At 50.2% G+C, this 23,669-nt stretch overlaps 9 protein-coding genes across 9 annotated transcripts; 6 read left to right on the plus strand and 3 right to left on the minus strand.

Annotated features, from left to right (window-relative positions):
• Positions 1 to 62: 62 nt before the first annotated feature.
• AFUA_1G09250 (CUE domain-containing protein) lies at positions 63 to 2,608 on the plus strand. Its single transcript, XM_747199.2, has 5 exons — positions 63 to 273; positions 325 to 613; positions 670 to 891; positions 951 to 1,223; positions 1,281 to 2,608. Exons 1-5 carry the CDS (start codon positions 253 to 255, stop codon positions 1,670 to 1,672), a joined length of 1,197 nt encoding a protein of 398 aa, XP_752292.1. The 5' UTR covers positions 63 to 252; the 3' UTR covers positions 1,673 to 2,608.
• A 79-nt stretch (positions 2,609 to 2,687) lies between these two features.
• AFUA_1G09260 (GNAT family N-acetyltransferase) lies at positions 2,688 to 3,444 on the plus strand (the record flags this gene model as incomplete). The annotated part of the gene is made up of 2 exons (XM_747200.1): positions 2,688 to 2,919; positions 2,978 to 3,444. 2 exons carry the CDS (start codon positions 2,688 to 2,690, stop codon positions 3,442 to 3,444), a joined length of 699 nt encoding a protein of 232 aa, XP_752293.1.
• Positions 3,445 to 4,261: 817 nt separating this feature from the next.
• AFUA_1G09270 (putative transmembrane glycoprotein) lies at positions 4,262 to 6,934 on the plus strand (the record flags this gene model as incomplete). Its single annotated transcript, XM_747201.1, has 1 exon — positions 4,262 to 6,934. The coding sequence occupies one exon, from the start codon at positions 4,262 to 4,264 to the stop codon at positions 6,932 to 6,934; it is 2,673 nt and encodes an 890-aa protein (XP_752294.1).
• Positions 6,935 to 8,723: 1,789 nt separating this feature from the next.
• On the plus strand, positions 8,724 to 10,555 carry ptcB (PP2C family serine/threonine-protein phosphatase; the record flags this gene model as incomplete). Its single annotated transcript, XM_747202.1, has 8 exons — positions 8,724 to 8,738; positions 8,860 to 9,178; positions 9,273 to 9,346; positions 9,417 to 9,501; positions 9,557 to 9,763; positions 9,839 to 10,105; positions 10,161 to 10,371; positions 10,444 to 10,555. 8 exons carry the CDS (start codon positions 8,724 to 8,726, stop codon positions 10,553 to 10,555), a joined length of 1,290 nt encoding a protein of 429 aa, XP_752295.1.
• Positions 10,556 to 11,557: 1,002 nt separating this feature from the next.
• AFUA_1G09290 (choline-phosphate cytidylyltransferase) lies at positions 11,558 to 14,620 on the plus strand. The gene is made up of 4 exons (XM_747203.2): positions 11,558 to 12,878; positions 12,976 to 13,326; positions 13,384 to 13,804; positions 13,861 to 14,620. Exons 1-4 carry the CDS (start codon positions 12,328 to 12,330, stop codon positions 13,990 to 13,992), a joined length of 1,455 nt encoding a protein of 484 aa, XP_752296.1. The 5' UTR covers positions 11,558 to 12,327; the 3' UTR covers positions 13,993 to 14,620.
• Positions 14,621 to 14,799: 179 nt separating this feature from the next.
• Positions 14,800 to 15,952, minus strand: AFUA_1G09300 (uncharacterized protein; the record flags this gene model as incomplete). Its single annotated transcript, XM_747204.2, has 1 exon — positions 14,800 to 15,952. One exon carries the CDS (start codon positions 15,950 to 15,952, stop codon positions 14,807 to 14,809), a length of 1,146 nt encoding a protein of 381 aa, XP_752297.1. The 3' UTR covers positions 14,800 to 14,806.
• A 636-nt stretch (positions 15,953 to 16,588) lies between these two features.
• On the minus strand, positions 16,589 to 18,738 carry AFUA_1G09310 (DMT family transporter). Its single transcript, XM_747205.2, has 2 exons — positions 18,121 to 18,738; positions 16,589 to 18,060 (listed from the first exon to the last, which is right to left on the minus strand). The coding sequence occupies exons 1-2, from the start codon at positions 18,436 to 18,438 to the stop codon at positions 17,098 to 17,100; spliced, it is 1,281 nt and encodes a 426-aa protein (XP_752298.1). The 5' UTR covers positions 18,439 to 18,738; the 3' UTR covers positions 16,589 to 17,097.
• Positions 18,739 to 18,880: 142 nt separating this feature from the next.
• Positions 18,881 to 21,570, minus strand: AFUA_1G09320 (UTP25 family protein). The gene is made up of 5 exons (XM_747206.2): positions 21,347 to 21,570; positions 20,905 to 21,281; positions 20,652 to 20,851; positions 20,005 to 20,582; positions 18,881 to 19,948 (listed from the first exon to the last, which is right to left on the minus strand). Exons 1-5 carry the CDS (start codon positions 21,457 to 21,459, stop codon positions 19,030 to 19,032), a joined length of 2,187 nt encoding a protein of 728 aa, XP_752299.2. The 5' UTR covers positions 21,460 to 21,570; the 3' UTR covers positions 18,881 to 19,029.
• Positions 21,571 to 21,632: 62 nt separating this feature from the next.
• AFUA_1G09330 (eukaryotic translation initiation factor 3 subunit F) lies at positions 21,633 to 23,464 on the plus strand. The gene is made up of 3 exons (XM_747207.2): positions 21,633 to 21,872; positions 21,936 to 22,648; positions 22,715 to 23,464. The coding sequence occupies exons 1-3, from the start codon at positions 21,768 to 21,770 to the stop codon at positions 22,932 to 22,934; spliced, it is 1,038 nt and encodes a 345-aa protein (XP_752300.1). The 5' UTR covers positions 21,633 to 21,767; the 3' UTR covers positions 22,935 to 23,464.
• The last annotated feature ends 205 nt before the right edge of the window (positions 23,465 to 23,669 follow it).

The raw sequence follows: 23,669 nt of genomic DNA on the forward strand, positions 1-23,669 counted from the left end.
CCTATGTATCACGTGTCACAAACGTCACTGCGGGTCCGAACCCAATCACAAGCGTCCGTTGTCTGGAGCTTTGGATAGGAGGTGGTCTTCCAATAATAACGGCAATGACCCTGAATTACTTTCTGCCTACAGATACCTTCACCTGATACTTTCAATCTCGGTTTGGAAGAGACGCCTTGCGAAACAAACCTTTATACTCTCTGCACAAGAACGCACATTCGACTAACTGAGATCGAAATCATTCCGAGCCAAATGTCGGACGAGGACAAGATGGTAGGCTGTCATGTGCCCTTTGTGACATGATAACAACTAACCTCTCTCAAGACTCCCAGCAAATCCGCGGCTGTCCCTAGTAGTCCAAAACCAGAGTCGCCGACTACTGCGCGTCCCTTAGATTTTGATGATGAACCACAAGAAACCGGTGTTACCACTGCTCCTCCTCAGCAAACTGGTACCGAAGCTGCCCCGCCAAAGCCACCCCGTCCAGTGAGCCCGCGGCAACAGGCAGAGAACACCCTCAAAGAAGCCTTTCCCACTATCGAAGCATCCGTCATCAGGGCAGTTTTGGTCGCCAGCAACTGGGATATCGAACGGGCTTTTCATGCTCTCCTTGGTATGTGAAGCTGAACCTGTGCCAGCCTTGCAGTCATTAACAAAACGCTTTCTTAGGCATGACCGACCCCAACGCTCAGCAAGAAGACATAGCGCCTCCAAAGCCTCCTCGTCCATCTGCGGCGCAGAGGCAATTGGAAGCGGATGAGCTGTATGCCCGTCAACTAGCCGAGCATTACAACCGTCGTGCGCCGCAACCCCGCTGGGACGAGTCTCGACGTGACCGGGCTAGAAGAGGAAGCGATCAGTCGGAGGAGCGGGAATATAGTTTTTTTGACGGTATGTGGTGCTATTTGATATCACCAGCCTTGCTTTATTATTGACGCGCTTTGGCGCAGATGATCTTCCTGTGATTCGCGAGAACATTCGCAAGGGATTCCTGGAGACTCAGTCCAAAGTGAACTCTTGGGTCCAGAACCTCAAAAAGCGACTTGACGGTGAGGACGTCGACGAGGGACCATCTAACCAGCGCTATGGTGAAGGCCAAGGTTACAGTCGACCAAGAAGGAGTGGTGATATGGGTCGTCGCAGCGGTGACCGCGAACGTTACGATGCTGACCCTCAGTTGTTGAGCGACGACTTCTCTGCGCTGGAACTGAGAGACTCTGAAGGTCTGTCCAGTCCCGTGAAACGGATTCTTCCCGCGACCATCGCTAATTTGACTGCAGCACCTCCACCCCAACCACCAAGGAGGCCACTTGCTAACCCAAATCTGTACAAATCAGCTTCTCCCTCACCTGACAGGCGTAAGGTATCTTTCCAAGAGGGTCCACCATCAGAGATCGGCAATCTTTATGACACGTCCGACCCGGCCAAACGCACGTCCACGGGAAGCAAATCGAGCAAGTGGCAGCCGCTGGCCACAGTGGAGCCATCTCCTGTCGCAGAGAATGATCCGTTCAGTTTGGGAGACAGCGAAGATGAGAGAGATACCAAGGGCAGAGAGCAGAATCATGCTGACGAAGCTGATCGTATCAAGAGGGCTACAGCAGAAGCGATGGCCGGTGAACTTGGTACCACAAAGGTTAACGATCAGACACAGACCGCTGGAAAGTCATAATAAGCAGCCGGCCTTTGATCGCGTATCTTTCGCCGGAAATTGTTATCTGTTGCGCTCTCCTTGGTCCTGCCTTTATACCACCATTCTTTATTTGTCTTTATAGTCGATTCTATGATACCAGGGGTGCTATGACGCAGGCATAGGAAATCGAAGTATTGAAGGCTTAGACTTCGGAGTATCAGTTTTAAATACGATCGTAGTAATTATATTTTGTAAAGGGTATCGTCCTGTGCCGACCAGATGGAGAAATGTGATGCAAAATAGAAAAGAAAACAGGAAAGCCAGACCACATTGATGCCACCAGAACCGCGATGTGCCGGCTATCTGACGGCTGGGTGAAAGAGCAAGACGTCTATCTTGCAAACAACGAAGTACCTAAAAGCAATTACTCAGGCATGGCGTGCTTATTTGCAAGGCCCCGCGAGATTGCCGCAGCTTCCTTCCTAAGGTCAGTTATAACAGTCTATATACAGTCATTGGCAAATTAGTCCTAGCCCATCAATCATTCATATTTAAAAGAAAACAAAAACGGGAATAGAAACCTACCGCCAGGGCGTCAGGATTGACTCCATTTTCGATGAGAGACACGCAGAGGGAGAGCTCTGTTCGGTCCAGATTTGTGTTCTAGGCCAGGTTCATGTCATGCATCAGTTGACGTCCCAACTCCCGCCATACATCTTTGCCGAAATAAGTGTACATAGCACGAAGCCATAACTGAGAATGGAGAGATTGGAGCGCATACCAGGAGGGTTGAGATTTCGTGAAGAATGTCAACGACTTCGCGGGCGGCCTGGCGCTTGTCCTCAGCTTGCGGGGGCATTTCCAATGATGATTGATGCAGCAGCTGATGTTTGACCTGTGCAGCAGTTGAGAATCCTATGTCCTTGGTCTTGTATTTGAGAATGTAAACTACCGTACCCGACGTACTTATCCAGGTAGTCACCTACTAGTCGTACTGTCTATTATGGATGTACCTGATTGATCATCCGGTGGGGTCCTGTGCAGCTGGCTATAAATGACTCTGATTGGTTACTTCAACTATCTCCATGGCCGTCCCTTGTGCCTCAGGCTTGAATTCTTTATCTGGGCGAAAGTTCTTCAGTCTGCTCGTTGCCAAAGGTACCTTGAGCCTCCATTCTTCAGTGTGGTGTGTTTCCGATTATCTCCTTCATGCCGAATTGGCCAGGAGAGCAGCACCCCTGAAACACTGTGGTCTCCTCGTCTTGCTGTCTCTTACAGCCCTGAATGTAGATCATCTTTAAAACTTTGCAGGATCCATGATGTCAATCAATTTAACCATATCAGACATTCATGCTTTAGGCAAAGATCAGGCATTTGACATCCTCGCACAAATTGCACGGATTGAGAAAAAGACTTTTCCGGCTAACGAGGCATTCCCCTTTGGAGAAGACCTTTGGAAGAAGAAGCCTAACACCAGGGTCTTATATGCGGTCAGCACAGCTTCCGGTGTACCGCGTCGTTTAGTTGCCTATGCTGTCTATGTTCGGCAGAAAGGAGTAGCTTTACTGCACAAAGTCTGTGTTGTGGAGGCATTTCGTCGACAGGGTATCGGGATGCAGCTTATGAACTACATTCGGCAGCGTCTCCAGAAGGAAGGCTGCCAATACATTCAATTATGGGTGGACAAGGCTAGGGAACCCGCTCGTTCATTGTACAATCGCAGTGGGTTCGAAGAACGAGAGGAGATTGCCGATTACTATGCGCCAGGTCGTACTGGAATTCGAATGGTCCTTGACCTCAAACGCGGTTGAGACTCCCTTGGATTTCTCAGGCTTTGATCTTTGAACCCCTGGAGCCTGTCTTGACCGAAAGCTCTTCCCTTGAGCTCCATAAGGTTCGAGATAGATGCGACAATGTCTTTCATTATCTCTGTTATCAGTTCCCACTGGGTCCTCCAAGGGATATTCTTGAGACCTAGGGGTTCGACTTCCTCCTTCGCTTCTGGGCGGTAGGATCAATTCATACCCCCTTGCAGGACCGTGCATATCACAACGTGATTTTTTAGTCCGTCATGCGGAACGGAATTCGAACCAATTCTTCACTTCCATACTTGGGTGACGTCAAAAATGTTCAGGCATGAATTCCTTGAAAGGGTGGCAGTTTCGCGCCGCTCCTTAGTTCAGATGGCTGGTCCTTGGGCGGAATCACCCTGAAGAAGGGTGGGTAGCCTACGACGTCCTCCCATACCCGTCGCCCTCATTCGCTTCTTCGTCCGACACTCTTGTCCGCATCCAAGTGTCCGATGTCTGGATGGTCTGACGGTCAACCCAAGCGAGCCTGCTCTGTGACCCTGGAACAGCATTTGAGGCTTGACGAGCTATGGCACTCATTGCATTGGTCGTCCTGGCACTGCTGGTCGCAGTCAACGCTAGTCTAGTTTCAAACTACCCGGTAAACGCACAATTACCACCTGTGGCTCGAGTCTCACGGCCTTTTCACTTCGTCTTCTCACCGGGGACTTTCAGCGGTACAGAAACGGAAACACAATATTCCCTGCAAAGTGCACCTTCATGGCTACACCTAGACAGTTCAAGCCGGACCTTGTCTGGTACTCCTACGAGTCGAGATATGGGACCGAACAAATTCAAACTTGTGGCCAACAATGGGCCAGATTCCGCAAACATGGAAGTTACTCTGGTCGTCACAGCAGAGGATGGACCGAAGCCTGGAAAGCCACTGCTGCCACAACTTGAAGCCATTGGTGCTACATCAGCACCATCAACAATCTTCGTGCACTCCGGCGATTCGTTCGTGATCTCGTTTGATCATGATACTTTCACGAATACTCGCAAGTCGACCTTTTTTTATGCAACATCCCCGGGGAACACACCTCTGCCATCGTGGGTCCAGTTTGACCCGTCTAATCTCGAGTTTTTCGGTACGACTCCCAACACTGGGCCTCAGACATTTACATTCAACCTTGTCGCCTCGGATGTCGCCGGCTTCAGTGCAGCCATCATGAGTTTTGAGATGACCGTCAGCCCGCATATTTTGTCTTTCAATCAGAGCACGCAGACTCTGTTCCTCACTAGAGGAAAGCACTTCAATAGCAGTCACTTCCGCGACATTCTTACCCTAGATGGTAGACAACCAGAAAACGGCGAAGTGACTTCTACTGAGGCCCAGGCTCCGAGCTGGTTAACCTTCGACAGAGATACCATCTCTTTGAGTGGTACGCCCCCTGCCAATGCCATGAACGAAAACGTCACAATTTCCGTGAGAGATACCTATGGAGATGTCACTCGAATGATTGTCACTCTGCAATATTCACAATTCTTCACAGACAACATCAAAGAGTGCGACGCAGTGATTGGTGATGATTTTGTGCTGGTCTTCAACAGCGCGATCTTGAAAAATGACTCGGTCCAACTCGAAGTGAATCTTGGTCAGCAACTGCCCTGGCTGCGATACAACCCTGATAACAAGACCCTTTATGGGCATGCTCCCTCAGATCTTCAACCTGGCAGGTTCCCTATCACATTGACTGCTCGTGAGGGGACTGCGGAAGACAGCGAACAGTTTATCATCCGTGCTGTGCGAGGGGACCGACAAGATGGTGGCGAAGCTAAACTAACCAACACGAACAATGGCGGTGGTGGCCACGGAAAGAAAGCCGGCATCATTGCCGTCGCGGTTGTGATTCCTATTGTTTTCGTAATGGTTATCTTGTCACTCTTCTGCTGTTGGCGCTACAAGCGCAAGGCGAAAGCTGCAGCGCAAGAAGAAGGGCAATTTCCGACTGAGAAAGATTCGAGACTAACTCCGAGGAATCTCCCTCCGTGCCGGCCGTACGAAACGATCAAACCCAATGACCCTCCTATCATCTTCAGGAGCCCGTCGCTATCATCATCAAAGCCTCCAAAATTGGAACTGAGGCCTTTGTGGAGCGAAAAATCGCTGGAAGACAGCAGGCAAGCGCGCAATTCGGATGACAAGGAAAACTCTCTTGCACATTCGACGATCGAATGGGACTTTGCCCCCTTGACATGCCATAACCCGCAGGAAGAGAAACAAACAGAGGATGTTTCTCCCCAGAATAAACGACTGTCGTTCCAGAGCAGTCCTTCATTACATAGAAGAACAACGGCCAATTCCACAAAACGAGAGCCCCTCAAATCTATACAGCCAAGAAGATCACTTAAGAGAAATTCGGCGGCCTCTTCTAGGTCCCGAAGGTATTCCAGGCGCTCGAGCGGCATTTCATCTGTAGCCTCGGGGCTTCCGGTAAGGCTGAGCGGCGCAGGTCATGGAGCTGGAGGATTCGGGCCTCCTGGACATGGAGTGGTTCACGTATCATGGCAAAACACTCACGCGTCTCTGCAAAGCGATGAGAGCAGCGTTGGAAATATTGCTCCCCTTTTCCCCCGGCCTCCCCCTCGTGGGAGAAACAGCGTGGAATTCAGGATCCTTGACCATCCAAGACAGCTCACTGTGCGGGCCGTGGAGCCAGAAAGCCCAACTATTTCAGAATCCGATTCACTGGAAGCCTTCGTTCATTACCGGGCTAAGAATAGAAACTCCTCCAACCCCATGTTCTCGGCGCAATTCGCACGCCGGACATCCTCTGGTCTACGCGCTCTGGAGAGAGCTCGAAGTACGGCTAGTCGCGCGGACACAATGTCCAGTTCTATCTACAACGATGGTCGTCGACAGTCGTACATCCAGGACCGTCCGGGTTCGATGGCGATGTCCGCAATGTCTGCGTCCGTTTATACAGAGGAAAACCGCAATTCGGCCTTCTTGCAATCCCTAGGTCTAGAAGCCCTGAACGTCCGACCTATCGCTCCATTACCCAAAAAGCAAAGCCAATCGAGCCTAGCGCAGAATTATTCCAAGATCATCTCGCCGCTTCCCCGGTTCTTCAGCGAAACAAGCCTGAGTAGCAATCGACGGTTGGAGCCCGGAAACGCGGTCGATACCTTGGACGAGTCCCAGAACGTAAATGAAGATTCCTCTGGGAGTCAACGTCGATGGTACCGGGGTAATCCTTATTTCCAGGAAAACTTTAGCACCCATCGCTTTTCCCTGCGGAGGAGCCCATCAACCTCATCAGTTCCAGCCGACAGTACCGTACGCCGGGTGAGTCTGGTGCGGTTCGCTGGCATGGGGAACGGGGACGACCAGACCATGAATTTTGACCAACGATGGAGAAATCGCCGGTCTGTCAGCATTGAGCAACCTGGCGGCAGTGTACAAAGGGATGTTGTAAACAGTGTCAGGAGCGACGCTAATTTTGTCTGATCATGCCCAGTCAGAAAATAAAGTATTCAACATCACACTTCTTGTGGCTGTTTAATCTTTCATCGTCAGAAGTCTCAGTGCTATAGCCGTGCCTGTTTTGGGATTCCTGTCTTTACAAGGTGTATTATTGATTCCCAAGGTGGCTGTTCTGTTTAGATAGTGACATAGTGGCCGGCCACGGTGTTTTGACGTCCTTCAAGAATCTAGTGTCATTTCTAGGGTATTTCTGTCTCCTGGTTTGGTTCATCTTAAGGGATTAGTACCTCTATCATTATGGTGTCATCGATACAACCTTACTTGGTAAACTACCTAGTATCAACCTGAAACATGGAAGTCGAGCCATTCTTCACTATTGAAACTTGAAAGCTATCTATCTAGTCATAATGTAGATTCTTAAGTGATTAATAAATTTCTTTATATTAGTTTTTATGCATATCAGGAGTTGCCTCGAAGGTCAACTGTTGATGGATCATCCCACGGATGTATGTACTAGCGTAGACACATGACCTCCTCCTGCTTAGAGACTGTTCCGGACCTCAGGCATCAGCAAGGGTCTATCATACAGCACTAAATAAGCAACAACAATGAAATTAGGAGATATGCTTCTTGAATAATAGTCAGGAAATGATCAAACCTGGTATCTTAATCAATAACTCCTCGTTCCTAGGTGAGCGGATCGCTGGATGCAGATACTTTCATTCCCGGAGATTTGCACACGCCACTACTCCGTAGAAGGCTTGGGAATTTATTCTTCGGAGAGAGTTGCAAAAGATCATATTGTCGAATTGGAATTTCGTTGATAGGACAAAGTAGATCGGATCGAGATACGGTAATCTAATGACCTGTGTACCTCTCTAGCTTCGTTTACTATCTACTCCCCTCAGACAGCATAAAGTAGATAGCAATGATAATGCCTCAGGTGCCTGTGCTTCAGACACCTTGGTATGAGTACTGGAAATGTCAATGGAAGCCTGAGGCAAAGCCAGGCCAGTACACCTCGTGACATCGACCAGCTCGAGATTCTTAGTGTGAAGAAATCGAGAAAAGTAATAATAATAATAATAAAGTGGCATTTCTTTCACTTACATCTCTCCTTTCTCTCTTCACTGTTTCAAGAGTTTAGATGATAGTCTTTCATCGCTATCGTCATTTTCACCATCACCACTATCATCATCGGTGGATCACTACGGAGTACCGCCACTTAAGAGGTGATCCAGCTCCAGGTCTGTAGGTAGGTGCCCAGGTAAGCTAGGCAGTAAATACCACCGCTTACTGTACCTTACTGCCATACTGCCTGCCCTTGCCCTCAGCCCAGTTCTTCGTGCTTTGCCTCTTCCGCCTTTTCCCCCCTCCTCCTCCGTCGTCCCCTCAAATCGATCAACGCCGAGCCCTTCCAAATCCCCTTTCAATTCTCCTCCCTTCACTTTTGTGGATGCGTGACTTGTGGCCCGAGAAAAAAAATTTCTCTCACCATCTTTGATATTCTCAAGAATCAACAGTTGACCTGCTATACAACATGGGTCAGACCTTATCTGAACCTGTGGTCGAGAAGGTAAGCAAATCATCTGTTCTTTCGTCGTGCTTTCGATCCCCCACATTGCTGTCTTCGTTACGCAATTTCAACCGTTCCTGTTCAAAGTCCGCGGCTCGCCTATACTGCAAAATTCTGTGCGCAACACAGCGTCCGATTTTGCTACAGTTACGGCTGTTTGTATAATTTTATTGAGTTACGAGAATTTGACAATTGTACTTTTTCCGTCTGAGGTCTTCTGGTTGCCGCCTATTCGTGATGCGGACCTGTGGGGTGCTCACGCGAAAGACCAAGTTCTGCGGCGGACACACTTCCCGAACAATCGGCCACCATTGCTTATTCGAACATACCTCTCCGATCACTGCTGACAATTTTCATGCTTATCCTCTAATAGACTTCCTCCGAGGGTCAAGATGAATGTTGTTTGTATGGTTTGTCGGCCATGCAGGGCTGGCGAATCAGCATGGAGGACGCCCATGCTGCGGTCCTAGACCTTCAAGCCAAATCCACAGGAGGTTCCGAAAAGCCTACAGATCCCGATAAACGCCTCGCTTTTTTTGGTGTATATGACGGTCATGGTGGAGATAAAGTAGCGTTATTCGCGGGAGAAAATGTGCATAAGATCGTTGCAAAGCAAGAGGCCTTTGCGAAGGGCGATATCGAGCAGGCGTTGAAGGATGGCTTCCTGGCTACCGATCGGGCTATTTTGGAAGGTAAGTGGACGCCACTCTGGGGCTTCTGGAATTCTGAATTCTGTTCTCTTGTCATTGTTCGGCTTGGGGTTCTCAACGAAACTGACTTGTCTAGACCCGAAATATGAGGAGGAAGTCTCCGGTTGCACAGCTGCCGTCAGTGTTATTTCAAAGAACAAGATATGGGTCGTATGTACCTTCAACCTATACCCTACGGCCATCACTTGGCGATCAGGAGAAAGGCTAATTGGGATGGTAGGCAAACGCGGGCGATTCACGCTCAGTATTGGGTGTAAAGGGCCGCGCAAAGCCGCTTTCTTTCGACCACAAGCCACAGAATGAAGGTCCGTGTCTTATCATCCAACCCTCCGGACTTTCGCAGCTAAGATATGAATATAGGCGAGAAAGCTCGTATCAGTGCCGCTGGTGGCTTCGTCGACTTTGGCCGAGTCAACGGTAATCTGGCCCTATCCCGGGCCATTGGTGATTTCGAGTTCAAGAAGAGCCCCGAGCTCTCACCTGAGCAGCAGATTGTCACAGCTTATCCAGATGTGACAGTTCACGAAGTGACTGATGATGATGAATTCCTTGTTATCGCCTGCGACGGTACGTCTTTCTGTATCGTGGGCTTATCTACAATTACACCGTCTTGTTGCCCTTTACTAATGGATTTGCTTGTAGGTATTTGGGACTGTCAGTCATCCCAATCCGTAGTCGAGTTTGTTCGGAGAGGTATCGCTGCAAAACAGGAACTTTACCGTATCTGTGAAAATATGATGGACAACTGCCTTGCTTCTAACAGTGAGACTGGAGGTGTTGGATGTGACAACATGACCATGATCATCATTGGTCTTCTTAATGGCAAAACCAAGGAAGAATGGTACAATCAGATTTCTGAGCGGGTAGCTAACGGCGACGGCCCATGCGCGCCGCCTGAGTACGGCAAGTGTCTCGAGGATCCCATGGTCGGCGAGGGTTACTGACTGAGAGATGGTTGTTGCAGCTGAATTCCGTGGGCCTGGTATCCGCAATCAATTTGAAGAAACCCCCGATAATTATGATCTTGAAAACGACCGCTCCCGCGGCTTCAGCGTCCGTTCCGGCCGTATCATTCTCCTAGGTGACGGCACTGAACTAATTCCCGAACAGAATGACGAGGAACTTTTCGACCAGAGAGAGGAAAATCGAGATGTCACAAATCATTTGCAACACGAGTCGCCTGATTCGTCGGCTCGAGGAGATCGTGAAGGTACCCCGGGACCCCAGTCGAAGAACGAGACCACGAGTAAGGCTGAGGAGACCTCGACTGCCGCCAACCTGTCCGAATCACCCTCAAGCGCAAACAAGAACTCTTCTGGCAGCGGGACTGAAGCCACGGAGAAGTCTGCCTCCTCGTAGTGACAATAGTTCATTTGCGTGTTCTTCCTCCTCGATCTGGTCTTGCGAATACATCCTGCGCGTGACTGAATGGCCCGCCCTTATCCTCCACTCTCAACCCTTTCCGTTTCCTCGACCCTCGCAATGTCTTTCGATATGACCTTGAAAGTCTGTGTCTTCTCTGTCACTAGCGACGCCCTGCGACTGTGGATAAGGCGAAATTCAGTGGGATGCTCCTCTAGCCTTGGCTAGGTAGACTTTTTCATGTCGTGTCGGAGGGATTCTTTGGGGGCTTTCCTGGGTGATAGGACGTTTCCTCTTCTATTCTGCTATGTTCTGTTTTTCCGAGCCGCAAGCGGCAGACCTCACGAGAGTACGTTTATTTTATGCTTTGATCCAACGCAAGATACCGCACAAAACACCCACCGATGATGAATCTTGATATCTCTCTTATGAATTCGGTTCTTACCCCTTCCCAACCCATTGCTCTTACATCACGATTTATCTTTACTCCTTTCCCTCTACCATTCTCTCCTCTCATACAGTGATCACCCGCTGGTGTATCTTCTCATCATCGCGCTCTCCGACTCTGGACTTGGAGGGCTACGTTGTGGGCCAGGAAAGCACTCGATCAACAATTTTCACAAGTCATTGGTATTGTAAATCGGCTGGTGGACGAAGGGAAACGGGACAATACGGGTCTTCTTTCATATCTCTCGGCGTATCTGGAAAGTCCATCTACAGAATCGACATCATTCTCATCTGCGACGGGGCGGCACTGCCTTCCAATGCTTCAGCAGTGGGGGTCCAGGAAATTATGACGCATTTCAGTAGGCTATATTTCTTTTTTGGAAATCTTCCGATATCGTACACGGGAGCGGTCCACTAGAAGTAATATGCGAAGAGCTTGCAATCGCCGATAGACTGGCAGAATCAAATAGAATCTACTGGTAGTTCGAGACAAGAGAAGACTAATGAGTTTTCAGATTCATGAATTGTAAAATTACACCCCCTCATGGCGATAGAACCCACCTGGGTAGATACCTTAGCTGCGCATTATTCAAATAGTTGTAATGAATTGCCTCATCAATAAGAGAATTGCCCGTAGGACGCATGTCATACTAACACTTATCTAATTCCTTTCGATAGCGCCTCATACCCAGTACAAACCAAGAGAGGTACCTACCCAGTATCAACCGGGTATCTGACTTTACCTTACCGTACCTTACCCCGTTAGGTAAGTGGAGTTTGGATGTAATTGCTGTAGTCCGTCTGTTGATAGAGCAGTTCTATACTTTAGGTAACTCTGTTTAGGGTGCAAAATATTCTTGTCCTTTGGATATAACAATTCTCTCTCAGATGTACCTCTTCCTTTCTGCAAGAACCCCCATTCTACCCACGAGGATTTAAGAAAAAAGGGAAAAAAAACCACGAATTTGAGACTTGGCCCCATTAATACTGGGCTAGATAGCTTCCTTCCGGGACTGCCTCCCGCTAGCCTGATCAACCGGTTAGTCTAGTCTACTCCGTGCTGCTCGTTCTTCCGCCTTCTGTCTGTCTCAGGGTCTTCTCCCTCTCTCCTTTTAATTATTATTATTAGGCTAACTGACAAGCCTACCTTAGCTCTCAGCGCTTTCCCTGTCCCCATTTCCTCTCCTCGATTTTTCTCCTCAAGCCTCCTTCTGTCCGTTGGTTGTCCAAGCTTGGAATCTCTCATGGTTTTTCTCAACTAAATACCTTATAATCTTTCAACACCCCGACAGAAGTAGAGCAGTGCTCCTCAGTCAGCCAACATGTCGTCTCCGTCCACTGCGGCCAAACGCAAGCGCAGTGCTTCTCAACATTTGACGGCCGACATTGCCAAATCATCCACAGTCGATCTCCTCCAACCATCGTCTCGCGATGCGTCCGGTGAGGAAGGAGACGACTCCACCGATCCAATCACCCCCACAGCAAGCAAGAACAGGAAACATACTTCAATTGAAGTGACCTCGACCGGAGCCCCCAATCCGCCTTCGAAACGGGCTCGGAAATCGTCCTCTGGCGAGGCTCCAGCCGCCGCGCCCAACGGAACCACAGAACACTCCTCAGCCATCCATCAGGAAGATCCCGGCGAGCCATCTGAGACCACCGTAGCTAGTAGTGACATTGAGCATGGGGCGACGGGTCGACCGGGGTTGCACATAAAGACCGCCGGCGCCGATGCAGAAACGAAAGAGCGTCTGATGAAACCGCCTGAGAGAGCTGGGCTACAGCATCCCGTTGGGTACCACACCAATCCACCTCCGACGGGGCGGCCGGTTCGCGTATATGCAGATGGGGTTTTCGATTTGTTTCACGTGGGGTATGTCTACAATTTTTTTTTTTTTTTTTTTCTCTCAGATTACAGCTATTTTCTACAGTCATGGACTTGATGCTCATTGCTGGTGGTTTTTTGGCAGACACATGCGACAGCTGGAACAAGCAAAAAAAGCTTTCCCCGACGTGTATCTCATTGTCGGCGTGACCGGAGACGAAGAGACTCACAAGCGCAAGGGTCTTACTGTACTCAGCGGTCGCGAGCGTGCAGAGAGCGTCCGCCATTGCAAATGGGTGGACGAGGTGATCCCGGACTGTCCCTGGATCGTGACTCCGGAGTTCATTGAGAAGCATCAGATCGATTATGTTGCTCATGATGACCTACCTTATGGGGCTGCGGAAGGAGACGACATTTATGCACCGATCAAGGCTCAGGGCAAGTTCCTGGTTACGCAGAGGACTGAGGGTGTCAGCACAACGGGCATTATCACTAGGTTTGGGTTTCCTCCTCGTTTGGCGGACGTGGTTGCTGACCGTCTCATTTCATCCAGAATTATCCGCGACTATGACCAGTATATTGCTCGTCAGTTCAAGCGAGGTGCCTCGAGACAGGAGTTGAACGTGTCATGGATTAAGAAGAATGAATTGGAGATCAAGCGACATGTCATGGAGCTTCGAGACAGCATTCGCAACAATTGGACCGCCACTGGCCAGGAACTGGGCCGAGAATTGCGACAGTTATGGCAGAACAGCCGGCCTGGCAGTCCTGCTCCGAGCGCCCGAAACAGCATGGATTTGGGCAGTGTGCGTGGTGGTAACGGTGGGCTGACCAGTCCCACTGGTGGCCAGAAATCACATGTGTCACGACTAGAGGCATTGGGTCGTCCTGACAGTCCAGTCGGAACAAATGGGAGAAACGAAGATTTTGCGACGGGCTACAGTTTGGGCTTGATCGGCGGTGTGCGAGCATGGGTTTGTATTACCTTTCCTGCCACGATGATAGAATCGAGCGTTGACCATATTTGCAGATGATGCGCAGCCGACGATCGCTCATGGAGAGCCGGCCTCACTCGCCCACGAGTGAGGACGATCCTGAGCCCGAATTAGAAACGACCAACGGCCATGGTGGTTCTGATAGATCTTTGCACGCATCTTCGTAACCTGTTGTGATCAGAAAAATTCTTTTTCTTGGACATGATTCTGTCTTTTGTGTCCCTGGCTACGGCACAGTGTCTTGACCTGAGTATAATGTAATATTGACATTGAGCTCATAGACTGGGACGAAAAACGAATGACAAAAAAACAGTCAGAAAAGAAATAAAAAGATCAAAGTTGATTTCTTTCTCTTTTTTATACCTTCACATATAAAGGCCTGCCACTCTGTCACTGGAAGAAAAGGCAGAAGAAAATGAAAGAAAAACACAAGACCCCTCGCTATACCCGAACGATCATCTTTTCTTGTCCTTTCTGATTGATATTGGATCCGTCGCAATAATACCTTGTTTTGAGACAGACTACGATTGACAGCCCGGTTTTGGCTCTGAAACGCACATGGACGCATTTGCTTAAAGGGAATAAATCGATACACGTGGAATTGACTGGGATAAGGTTTGGTATGCTGGGACATTTGGGAAATTGGAGGATTGATTCATTCGTTCGTGCATTCTGTTTATTGTATAGGTGTCTACTTTCTAGTATCTAAAATATCTACATTCTGTGGATGGGTGAACATTGATTGCTTGTTTGCAATGTGCCATGTGCAATATGACGCATCTATCCAGAACAGACTATAAGCACTCTGTAATCGCGAAGACGCTCAACAAAGAAGACACGGCCAGCACACTCAAAAGAACGGCTGGGGAGATATCTCGTCAGGGTATCATGAACAGTTTGTATAAGGGCAGGTAGATGATTGAGCTCCATCCAGGGTAGCCAATTGCTCTATAGATTCTTGTGAATGCGCAACAGGCGCATTCACTTAGCAGTGATAGCGAGACGAGGCCGGGTTCGGCGCCATCGGGCAGGCTGGGTCTGCTCATCGCGGTCCTCCACGGGACAAGGCTTCCAGAGCTCCACTCCCGAAACCAAGACAGCTTTGCCAGGCGCCGAGCACATGACCGCACGGAGAGAATCTCTCAGCGTCACCGCGTCCCGAGTCAGGTTCTCCTCCAGGAGCCTCCGCGCAACAGGCTCAGCGTCAGACCGCGCGGTGATACCCAGCTCGAACACGCGCAGGCCCCGCACAGACAGCAGCGGCGCGACCCATGGCTCCCTTACGTCCAGCCGCAGGCGTTGCCCACCGAGCAGCCCGGCGGTGGCGTTGGTGGCCCTGGTGAAGCGGCCGAGGTCAATGCTGAGATGAAGCTCCTCGAGGCCGCGGCAGGCGGCGACGCGGGACCAGAAGAGGGCCCAGAGGTGGTCGTTGTGGGTGTGCGCGTAGATGGAGGCCTTGTGCTCCTGGCCGGCCATGGGTTGCCAGACGGGTGTCCACTGGACGGTGAGGCGACGGATGGCGCACAGGCGGTGCGGGTCGATGGTCTGGGAGAAGGCCACGAAGGTGTGCAGATCGTCGACATCGAAGACCAGGGTGGCGTAGGGAAGGTCGGCAGCCTCGGCGTAGACGGCACGGCAGGTGCGCAGGAGGGCGAGCGAGCCGTTGCTCAGCATGTCGGGGAGGGCGGGGTGGGTGTGCGGGTAGAGCCTGCTGTCGGAATGGCCGTCATGGGTCCTTGCTCCCGCTCGCCAGCGAGCTGGGGTAATCGGGCAACAGAGTCGGTGACTATCGAGGGAGGAGGAGGTATGCTTGCAGCGCACATGGCGGATCTTGCCCTTGAGCTGAACCAGATGAACTGCCTCGTCGCCAAAGACGTAGTGGTAGATGATCAAGCGGATCTCTGCGGGCAGTTTGCCGAAGAGCGGCGAGGCAGACTGCGGGTTGATGGGACGATCGTAAGGGTCCACTGGTCTAAATGAGGTTGAAGATGGTAAGTTGACAGGAGGAGCGCAGATCTTGCGTTCCTGGATGAGATCACGGACTATCTCCTGCCATCGTCGTCCGGTCGAATAGTAGTGCCAGATGGAGTAGGGATCACGAAGCAGCCAGGCATCGAAGTGTCGCATGTCTTTTCTATATCTGTGGTCTATAGTGTATATGTCTAAGAAAAAAAAATGGTCTATCTTTCTACCAGAGAAAGATGAGAGGCCGTGTGCGAGTAGGTCAGACGGAGCTATATAGTTAGAAGAGTCAATTGAGAGAGTATTTGATTAGAATGAGCGGAGATGGGTTGATCTGTATATATTCTCAAGCCCTATCCGTCCGTTGCCTGAATCAGAATGCGAATTGCCTACCAGAGGTATCTATACGGAGTATACCCCTCCGACGTGGGATTATCCCCATGAAACACGCAGTGATCTTCTTCATGAGGCATCAAATTCATCAGATCCTCGTTATCTGATTGGTCTTTGGCTATTCCCTCTGGAGAAGCTTTAATGTGCTCGCGGCTGATTGGCCAAGGCCCTGGCCCTTCCCCGACCCCGGAAGTTTCCGCCTTCCGGATCGGGGCTTTTCGGTAGTGGCTGCTACCCTATGACGTTTTGGGACTTTGTAACTGGACCAATGATGTTTTTGCAGACGGGGCTTTTGTTTGCTTGTTGGCCAATGATCTTTTGTGTAACAAAATGTACGCTTTCATAGGTGGAGTTAATTACAACCTGAGGTGTCAACTCTTAATACTCCAATGTAAAGTTGTCTTGTCTTATCTTCAAGGATACTGACATGGGTGTAAAGATGAGGAGGTACAATTAAAGTAGAGAGATGCTGAATACCTGGCGTTGTTGAGGCACTCCACATTACTTATGATGAAATGATATAAACTGCATTGAGTTCGGGTAGAAACCTGTAAGTTCAGCACTGCATATATGATTGTCATGGGCGGAGTATACATCCTTCTACTCTGGTGCTTTGTTTTTACTGCTGATCAACTCATCAGCCGGCGTTTGCTTTCTATATACGGGATTCTATTATGGTATGTTGATTGAATTGACACTTTACTGCTTTCATGATTTTCAGCGTCTCCAACCAGCAATTCACTCCTTCGTCTGCATCCTTGCTCACAGATCGTCGTCCTACCTGCCTCCTTCGACTCCTCATGCACCAGCTTTCACCAATAGGTCGAGCGAAAATTCTATTCAATCTTAGAGCACTGACTCCCTACGCGTATCCCCCTCTCCCTCTTTCCCCACCCTCCCGGTCAGTTTTAGTGACTTCAAGCCACCGGTTCCCTCTCTTCTTCTGCAGTCTCGTCAACTGCAACTGCTGCGGCAGCATTCTTCTTGCCGTCACGCACCAAGGCCACATACAGTGCGCTTCCCACAATCAACGCCGAGCCTGCCCAGCTCAAAGGAGAAAGTGTGTTACCCCAGACCACCTTGTCATAAAACAGTGCAAATAACATCTGCGTGTAGATCATAGAGGTGGCACGTGATCCAGAGGAGGATCTCGCCGGCTTACACTCACTGCCTGCTCCTCCAGAGACCCTCTGAGATCTTCTCGGAGGGGGCGGCACGTATGACAATCCAGCGGTCAGCAGGAACTGCAGCAAGAAACCACAAACCCCAAGTCCCACAATCAACGTCCATTCCAAGCCAGTTTCAGGCAACTTGAACGGCACGGAAGGGACCAGCAACATGGCCAGGAATGACATAACGGTAGTGAACAGTGAGAAATACGTGACCGAGACCAAGGGATGGCACCGCTGGCCGATGATGCGGATCGACGTGTACGCACATGTTGACCCGAGGACTCCCACCATCATCGCCAAAATTGCCACGATATGCTGAAATTCATCCGTGGTGCCGGGCTTCCGCCCTTCTAGCTTTTCCGGGTTGGGAGGCATTGCTGACGACGAGAAGGGGCGCGCGATCAGCACAACGCCTACCATGGAAACCAGAGCGGCCAGCTGCTGCCTGCGGGTGAATGTCTCGTTGGGAATAAAGAGAGAACAGGCGTAGCAGCAGAGGATGGGTGCCAAAAAGGTCAGGACGGTGGCCTCGGACAGAGGTAGATACTGGACCGCGTAGTAGATGCTGTAGACCCCGAAGAAACCGCCCATGGCCCGGAAGATCAGCAGGCCCAGCACAGGACGAGTCCCAAAAGGATGTGGAACCTTGGTATACCACATGTAGAGGTAGCTTGCCACGACAGTGACCGACATGCGGGCAAACAGGATCTACGCTGGTCAGCAATGCGTTGCAGAGCATTCCGCAGACGTTGCTGAGATAGAACCAACCTGGAAAGGATGTAACCCGCTGTCAAGCTCGAGGATCTGGGTCATGACATTCATAGAAGCACCAAAGAACTGCGCCAACGTCACCAGAATCATGCCCTTACCCTGGAGCCAAATCTCTTTCCCTTCCCCGTATACAGCTCGTAGCCATGACTGGGAACCTTTCTTGCCGTTGCCATCTAGATCTGTCGACGATGAAGAGCCCAGCAATGGTCTGCGGATGTCATCTTCGTAAACATTCGAACCGTTCTCCGATAACGGAGGCGCAGCAATACTCCCGGAACTTGGGAGAGTATTGTACTGGCGTTGAGAGGACGCCATCGTTCAACCTGCGAGAAAATTGAGAATCAAAGTCAAGGAAGAAATAGAATATCTATATCATAAACCAGCATTAAATATCATCAATCATAAATAACATTAAATAGGTCATTCAGGTCATGATCTGGAAGAGCTGATCAAGCGACCAATGTACTGGCTTCTGTCAGCTGGGAAGACGAGAGTTGCTCCAAACATGTATATGTTTTTCTTCCTTTTTTTTTGGCTTCTTATTTTTCGGAGCTACTCCGGCAAGGAGACTACTCCGTAGTACGGAGAACGGAGTATCTCTCATCTGCTTTTTAGTAGCCCTTTCCATTGGACTAAGGAGATGTATCACTGTACTAGTGTTGTCTGTGGGGGCTGTGGCCGGATGATCGGCTGGCAGGGTTTATGGGAATCAAGGACTTGGCATTCCCTGCACTTTGTTCGAAGGGCAAATGGGTAGAAAGAACCACTGAAATCTACCTGCTAATCTGCTTGTACAGTATCATGGGCAATGTAGTTGCCTGATGGCACATAAGTATAACTGCGGTCAGACTATCTCGCTCAAACTAAAGATATATATATGTTGAATGACCCCGCCAAAGTATGTTCCTATACAAAAGTAAAGGTATCTCCTCCCTTCTCCCGTAACATATTACCCACTCGTTTCGTCCCCACGATGCGCTCCAGTTTCAGCGCATCCCACTTGGAAAACAAGGCCCGCACGCCTCCCTCCGCCGCGTCCACGACACCCGCCGGATCCAAGCCCAAGAACCCCACAATCTCTCCCCAGAAGAGCGGGTTCTCTGGTACACCATACATCACAATTCGCTTCACGCCCCGGAGCTGGTACCGACGGAAATGGTGCAAGCGCTCCGTGTACAGCAGCACTGCATGCCGCCCGTTCATGAAGTGTGTGCGTGCGCGTGTCATCTCCCGGACCTCGCTATATTCTGAGATCGCCCCGAACGAGACGTTGGTGGTTTGCGACGATGTTGCAAAGTAGTTGCGCACCCGCACAAAGTCCAAATACGACGGGATGAAGATCAGGGTACCTCCCGCGCTGCTCTTATCCCGGCTTGAGGTGATGTTTCGCACCAAGGATGAGAGCACCGTCGTGGTGAAATGCTTGAACCGTGCGTCCGGGTCTTTGGTCGGCGTAAGACTGTCGAACCGCGAAAAGGTCTGCTTGACGGATACTGGGAGGGGTACCTCGGAGATAGCTCCCACGTACACCGGCGTCACCTTGACCTTTCCTGCGAAGTTCTGCATATGTGTAGAGAACAAGGAGTTGATCTCGGGTGTGATAAATGAAGCAGAGACGATCATCTGGCGGACAAATCGGGCATGGTTGTCCAAGTACCACGTTCGCACACGACTGAAATCACACCCGTGAGCCTCTTTGGGCTGTAGATTGAGACGATCAAGAATGTAGCCCACGTGGTCCCAGTTCTGCATGAGCAGAGCATCGGCGTGGTCAACTATCACTAGTTCGACTGAGGACAAGAAGTCGTGGTCACGCTTTTTCACGCTGGATGGCAGTCAGCAAGGTAAACTTGTGGAGACTGAAGACTCAGAATTACTTACTCAGCCTGGTCCATGATTGTGCGTAGACCCAGGGGACTCGCCAAGATTATATCCGAATTGTAGAATTGCGAAAAGTACTTCATGGTCTTGCGAGTGAATTTGAGGCCCAGCCGGAACATATCATCGTCGTTGCCGCCGAAAAGCTCCCGAAAATCTTCAGGTTTGTTTTCCCAGGATTTGTCATCTGCAGCGGAAAATGAGTCCAAGAACCGCTTTTTGTTCTCTTGCTGCTCCGGCTGGAAGAAGCGTGTTATGGACTCGACCGCCCGAACGCAGGCTTGTCTCGTCGGCAAAAGGTAGAGCACCTTCGGTCTGGTAAAGCCTTGGTCCCGAAGGTCCAGGTCTGCGTCCTGTTCTTTAGCAATGCGAGAGTTGTTTTTCAGCACCCGGTCCCGTGTCTTCAGGATGTGGTTGACCGCATGAACGGCTAGAATATCCCGCATCGCGCTCGAGTTTGACGTCGTTCGGGCTCCGTATAAAACATCTTGATAGTTGAAGATGTAAGGCGCGATATGCTGAGCGTCACCGCTGATTTCTGGGATCCGCTCTGTGGCAGGGCCACAAAGTTTCTTCTTGAGCTATAAGCGATTTTAGAAGAATAGTCCTGAAAGTCGATATTAGGTCTCTAGACTGGGCCTGTAGCTCACCTTGACGCTCGAAAAGTGCTTCATTGCTGGTAGCAAGGATACATCTCCCTCGCCAACGTCGGGAATAGCGCGTACCAACTTCAGCCCGCTACTGATTTCTTTCTTCGCGTTTTTCCATTTCTTTTCTTCTGCTGATTTAATCTTCAAGGCCAGCTTGTTCTCATCTATAGCCGAGAAATGAGTCTCAAAAGGGTCGTTTGCTGCACAGCGTTAGAAATAAAGATAAACAGTGGCGGATCAGTGCGAACAGTACCATCTTCTTCGTCGTCGCTCCCATGGTTGCCATCCGCTTCCTCTGGGTGATCTTCCTCTTCTTCGTCAGACGGTTCCTGCTCTTGCAAATCATCGTCTCCTTGTAGGGCCGCATCAACCTCTTCTCCGTTCGCGGCGGGCACGAAATCTCTCTTCTCTCCACCGTTGTATTCAACCTTTCTCCTCTTCCTAGCGGGGCCTTTAGGCTCCGTATTTACTTGCAGCAATTGAATCAATTCGTTGTACGGGCGAGCTGTCTGCTGGTCTTCGTCGTCGTCGCTATCGGACAACACATCGTCCATTTGGGTTTCGTGGTCCATCTCATCTCCGGCAGGCTCGTGGTTGAGATGCGATTCGTTATCGGAATGATCCTCCGGTCTAATAGATGAATTCCTTGTTATTCAGAGAGCGAGACATGCGAAAGAGGAAAGGTATATACTTACTCTACGTCTTCGACTCGCGAGGTGGTGAAGCCATTCCGTCTGTTGGTTTGACCCCTAGATCCTTTGCCACGCCCTCTGTTGAATCTACCACCTCTATTGCGTACAGGCGGCATTTTCTGGGTTAGTGAAAAGCGCTCTGATAGTATGTACTCGGGTTACAGATCTTGACACGCCTAATCAAGTCCTGTTGTCTGTTCAAACTCATTTTTTTTCTTTGCATCGGGGGCTTGGTCTTATCTTATCTTAGCGCGAAGTTCCCCTTTGGGCGCACACACAATTTGAGCCTCGAAGAACTCCGCCGAGATTGAGCGGGCGGAAGAATTAGAAAGGAAAAAGATTACAGAGCCATCCCCACCACCGGCGAGGAAGCATTCAAGACTGTGAGAGAACCAGGCTTCGGCATATTTTTCACATCTTCAACATGGCTGAAACCGATTCTTTCCTTCACCTTGCTCGCCCTCTGGGCCCAGTGGCAGTGGGGTCTGCACCAACCACCGCCCCTCTGAATGTTGTCATTCAGCCTCAGGTATGTCCTGGATACGCCTGAGGAAACGTTGAGTTATGCGCTTTACTGATCACCTTGTAACAGGCCATCTTCTCGATTCTTGACCATTCCCTCCGTCGCAATGCCGATCAGGAGCGTGTCATCGGTACCCTGCTTGGAACCAGATCAGAGGATGGAACCGAGGTGGAAATCCGTAGCACCTTTGCTGTTGGACACACAGAGACGACCGACCAGGTCGAGGTGGATATGGAATACCAGAAGCAAATGCTTGCGCTGCACCTCAAAGCCAACCCCAAGGAAGTACTGGTTGGTTGGTACGCCACATCGTCCGAGTTGAACACCTTCTCCGCCTTGATCCAGAACTTCTACAGTGGCCAGGGTGACGGCACATGGCCTCATCCTGCCGTCCATCTGACAGTGTCTACTGAGCCTGGGAAGGATATTGAAACCCGCGCCTACATCTCCGCCCCCGTCGGTGTGACCGCTGAGAGGGCCGCAGACAGCGCTGCTTTCATTCCTGTCCCTTATGAAATCCGCTATGGCGAGGCTGAAAAGAGTGGTCTCGAGGCTATTGCTTCTGCCAAAGATGCCGAAAGCCGTGCTACAAACATCTTCACTGACATCGAAGCTCTGGAGCGTGCCATCGAGGAGGTCCTTGGAATGATCGACAGAGTCTCCAGATACGTTGAGTCCGTTATTGATGAAGAAGCTCCCGCTTCGACGGCACTGGGCCAGTTCCTCCTCAATGCCCTGGCCTTGGCCCCAAAGGTTGAACCTGCCGACATTGAACGTGACTTGTATGTTTTCTCTTCGGCCTCCTCCTTTTTTATTGGTTTCTTACCTTTTACTAACTTGTGTTATAGCAACAACCACATCCAGGACGTTCTGGTGGTGTCTTATTTGGCCAACACCATTCGCACACAGATGGAGCTGTCCAACCGGCTAGCAACTGCTCAGCTCACCTTGGGTGGCGAGGGTGCGAGCGCCGAGGCTGGAGCTCAGCGTGGGCAGAGAGGCGGCAAGGGCGGCCGTGGAGGACAGCAGCGTACTCAAGAACGGGCCAGTGAGGAAGTCCGCGCGTGAGTGGAATAAGGACATATTGTGAAGATACCTGCGTCTCCTCTCATCAGCTGTTCAATCCTTGTGATATTTCTTCCTATCTTTATGTCTCTCCCCCCTTCAGTCTCCTCATTGATGTGTGTATGTTTTGTATCTCCTCCTGGGTTTGCTTTGGAAGAATTTTTCAGTTCTGGTGGCCCGGCCCTACATCTCTCTCTTTGTTACACATGCTGTTGCCGGGTCCAGGCGAGATTTAGACATACGACGAGGCGACCAAGGGGTCCGATGAAGAAAAGTACGGCGTACAGGAGTCATTCTCGCTTTGCTCAGAGGGATGAAGGGGGAGGAAATCGGGGAAATGGATATACACCCATGTACGGGGATCGAGTTCCACGGCCCGGAGCAGGGAGGACTTGGGTCATCTGATAGTTGCGATGTAAACCAGATGTTTATGAGACGATCACTGTCTCAACGACGTGTTAGTCATGACTAAATGGATATATGTGCTAGATACCTTGGATTCTTCTACCATAAGGCCTACCGCTTCTTGTCCACCTTGTTCGAACTTGAATTCATGTTTCCATGTAGCCAGAAAAGCTTTGTTCTGGAGTTGAACAGAGCTGTCAGGGCTTACCAGGTCTAATACTCTTGTCCTCACATGCTGCTGTTTGTTTTGTCATCTGCAGTTGCTTCTATGCCTCTAATATGGGATTAGAGAGCTATATATCGATCTAGAGATTGTGTTGTGTCTTTCCAGGG

The sequence above is a fragment of the Aspergillus fumigatus genome, chromosome 1, assembly GCF_000002655.1.
Source record: "Aspergillus fumigatus Af293 chromosome 1, whole genome shotgun sequence".
NCBI classification, from domain to species: domain Eukaryota; kingdom Fungi; phylum Ascomycota; class Eurotiomycetes; order Eurotiales; family Aspergillaceae; genus Aspergillus; species Aspergillus fumigatus.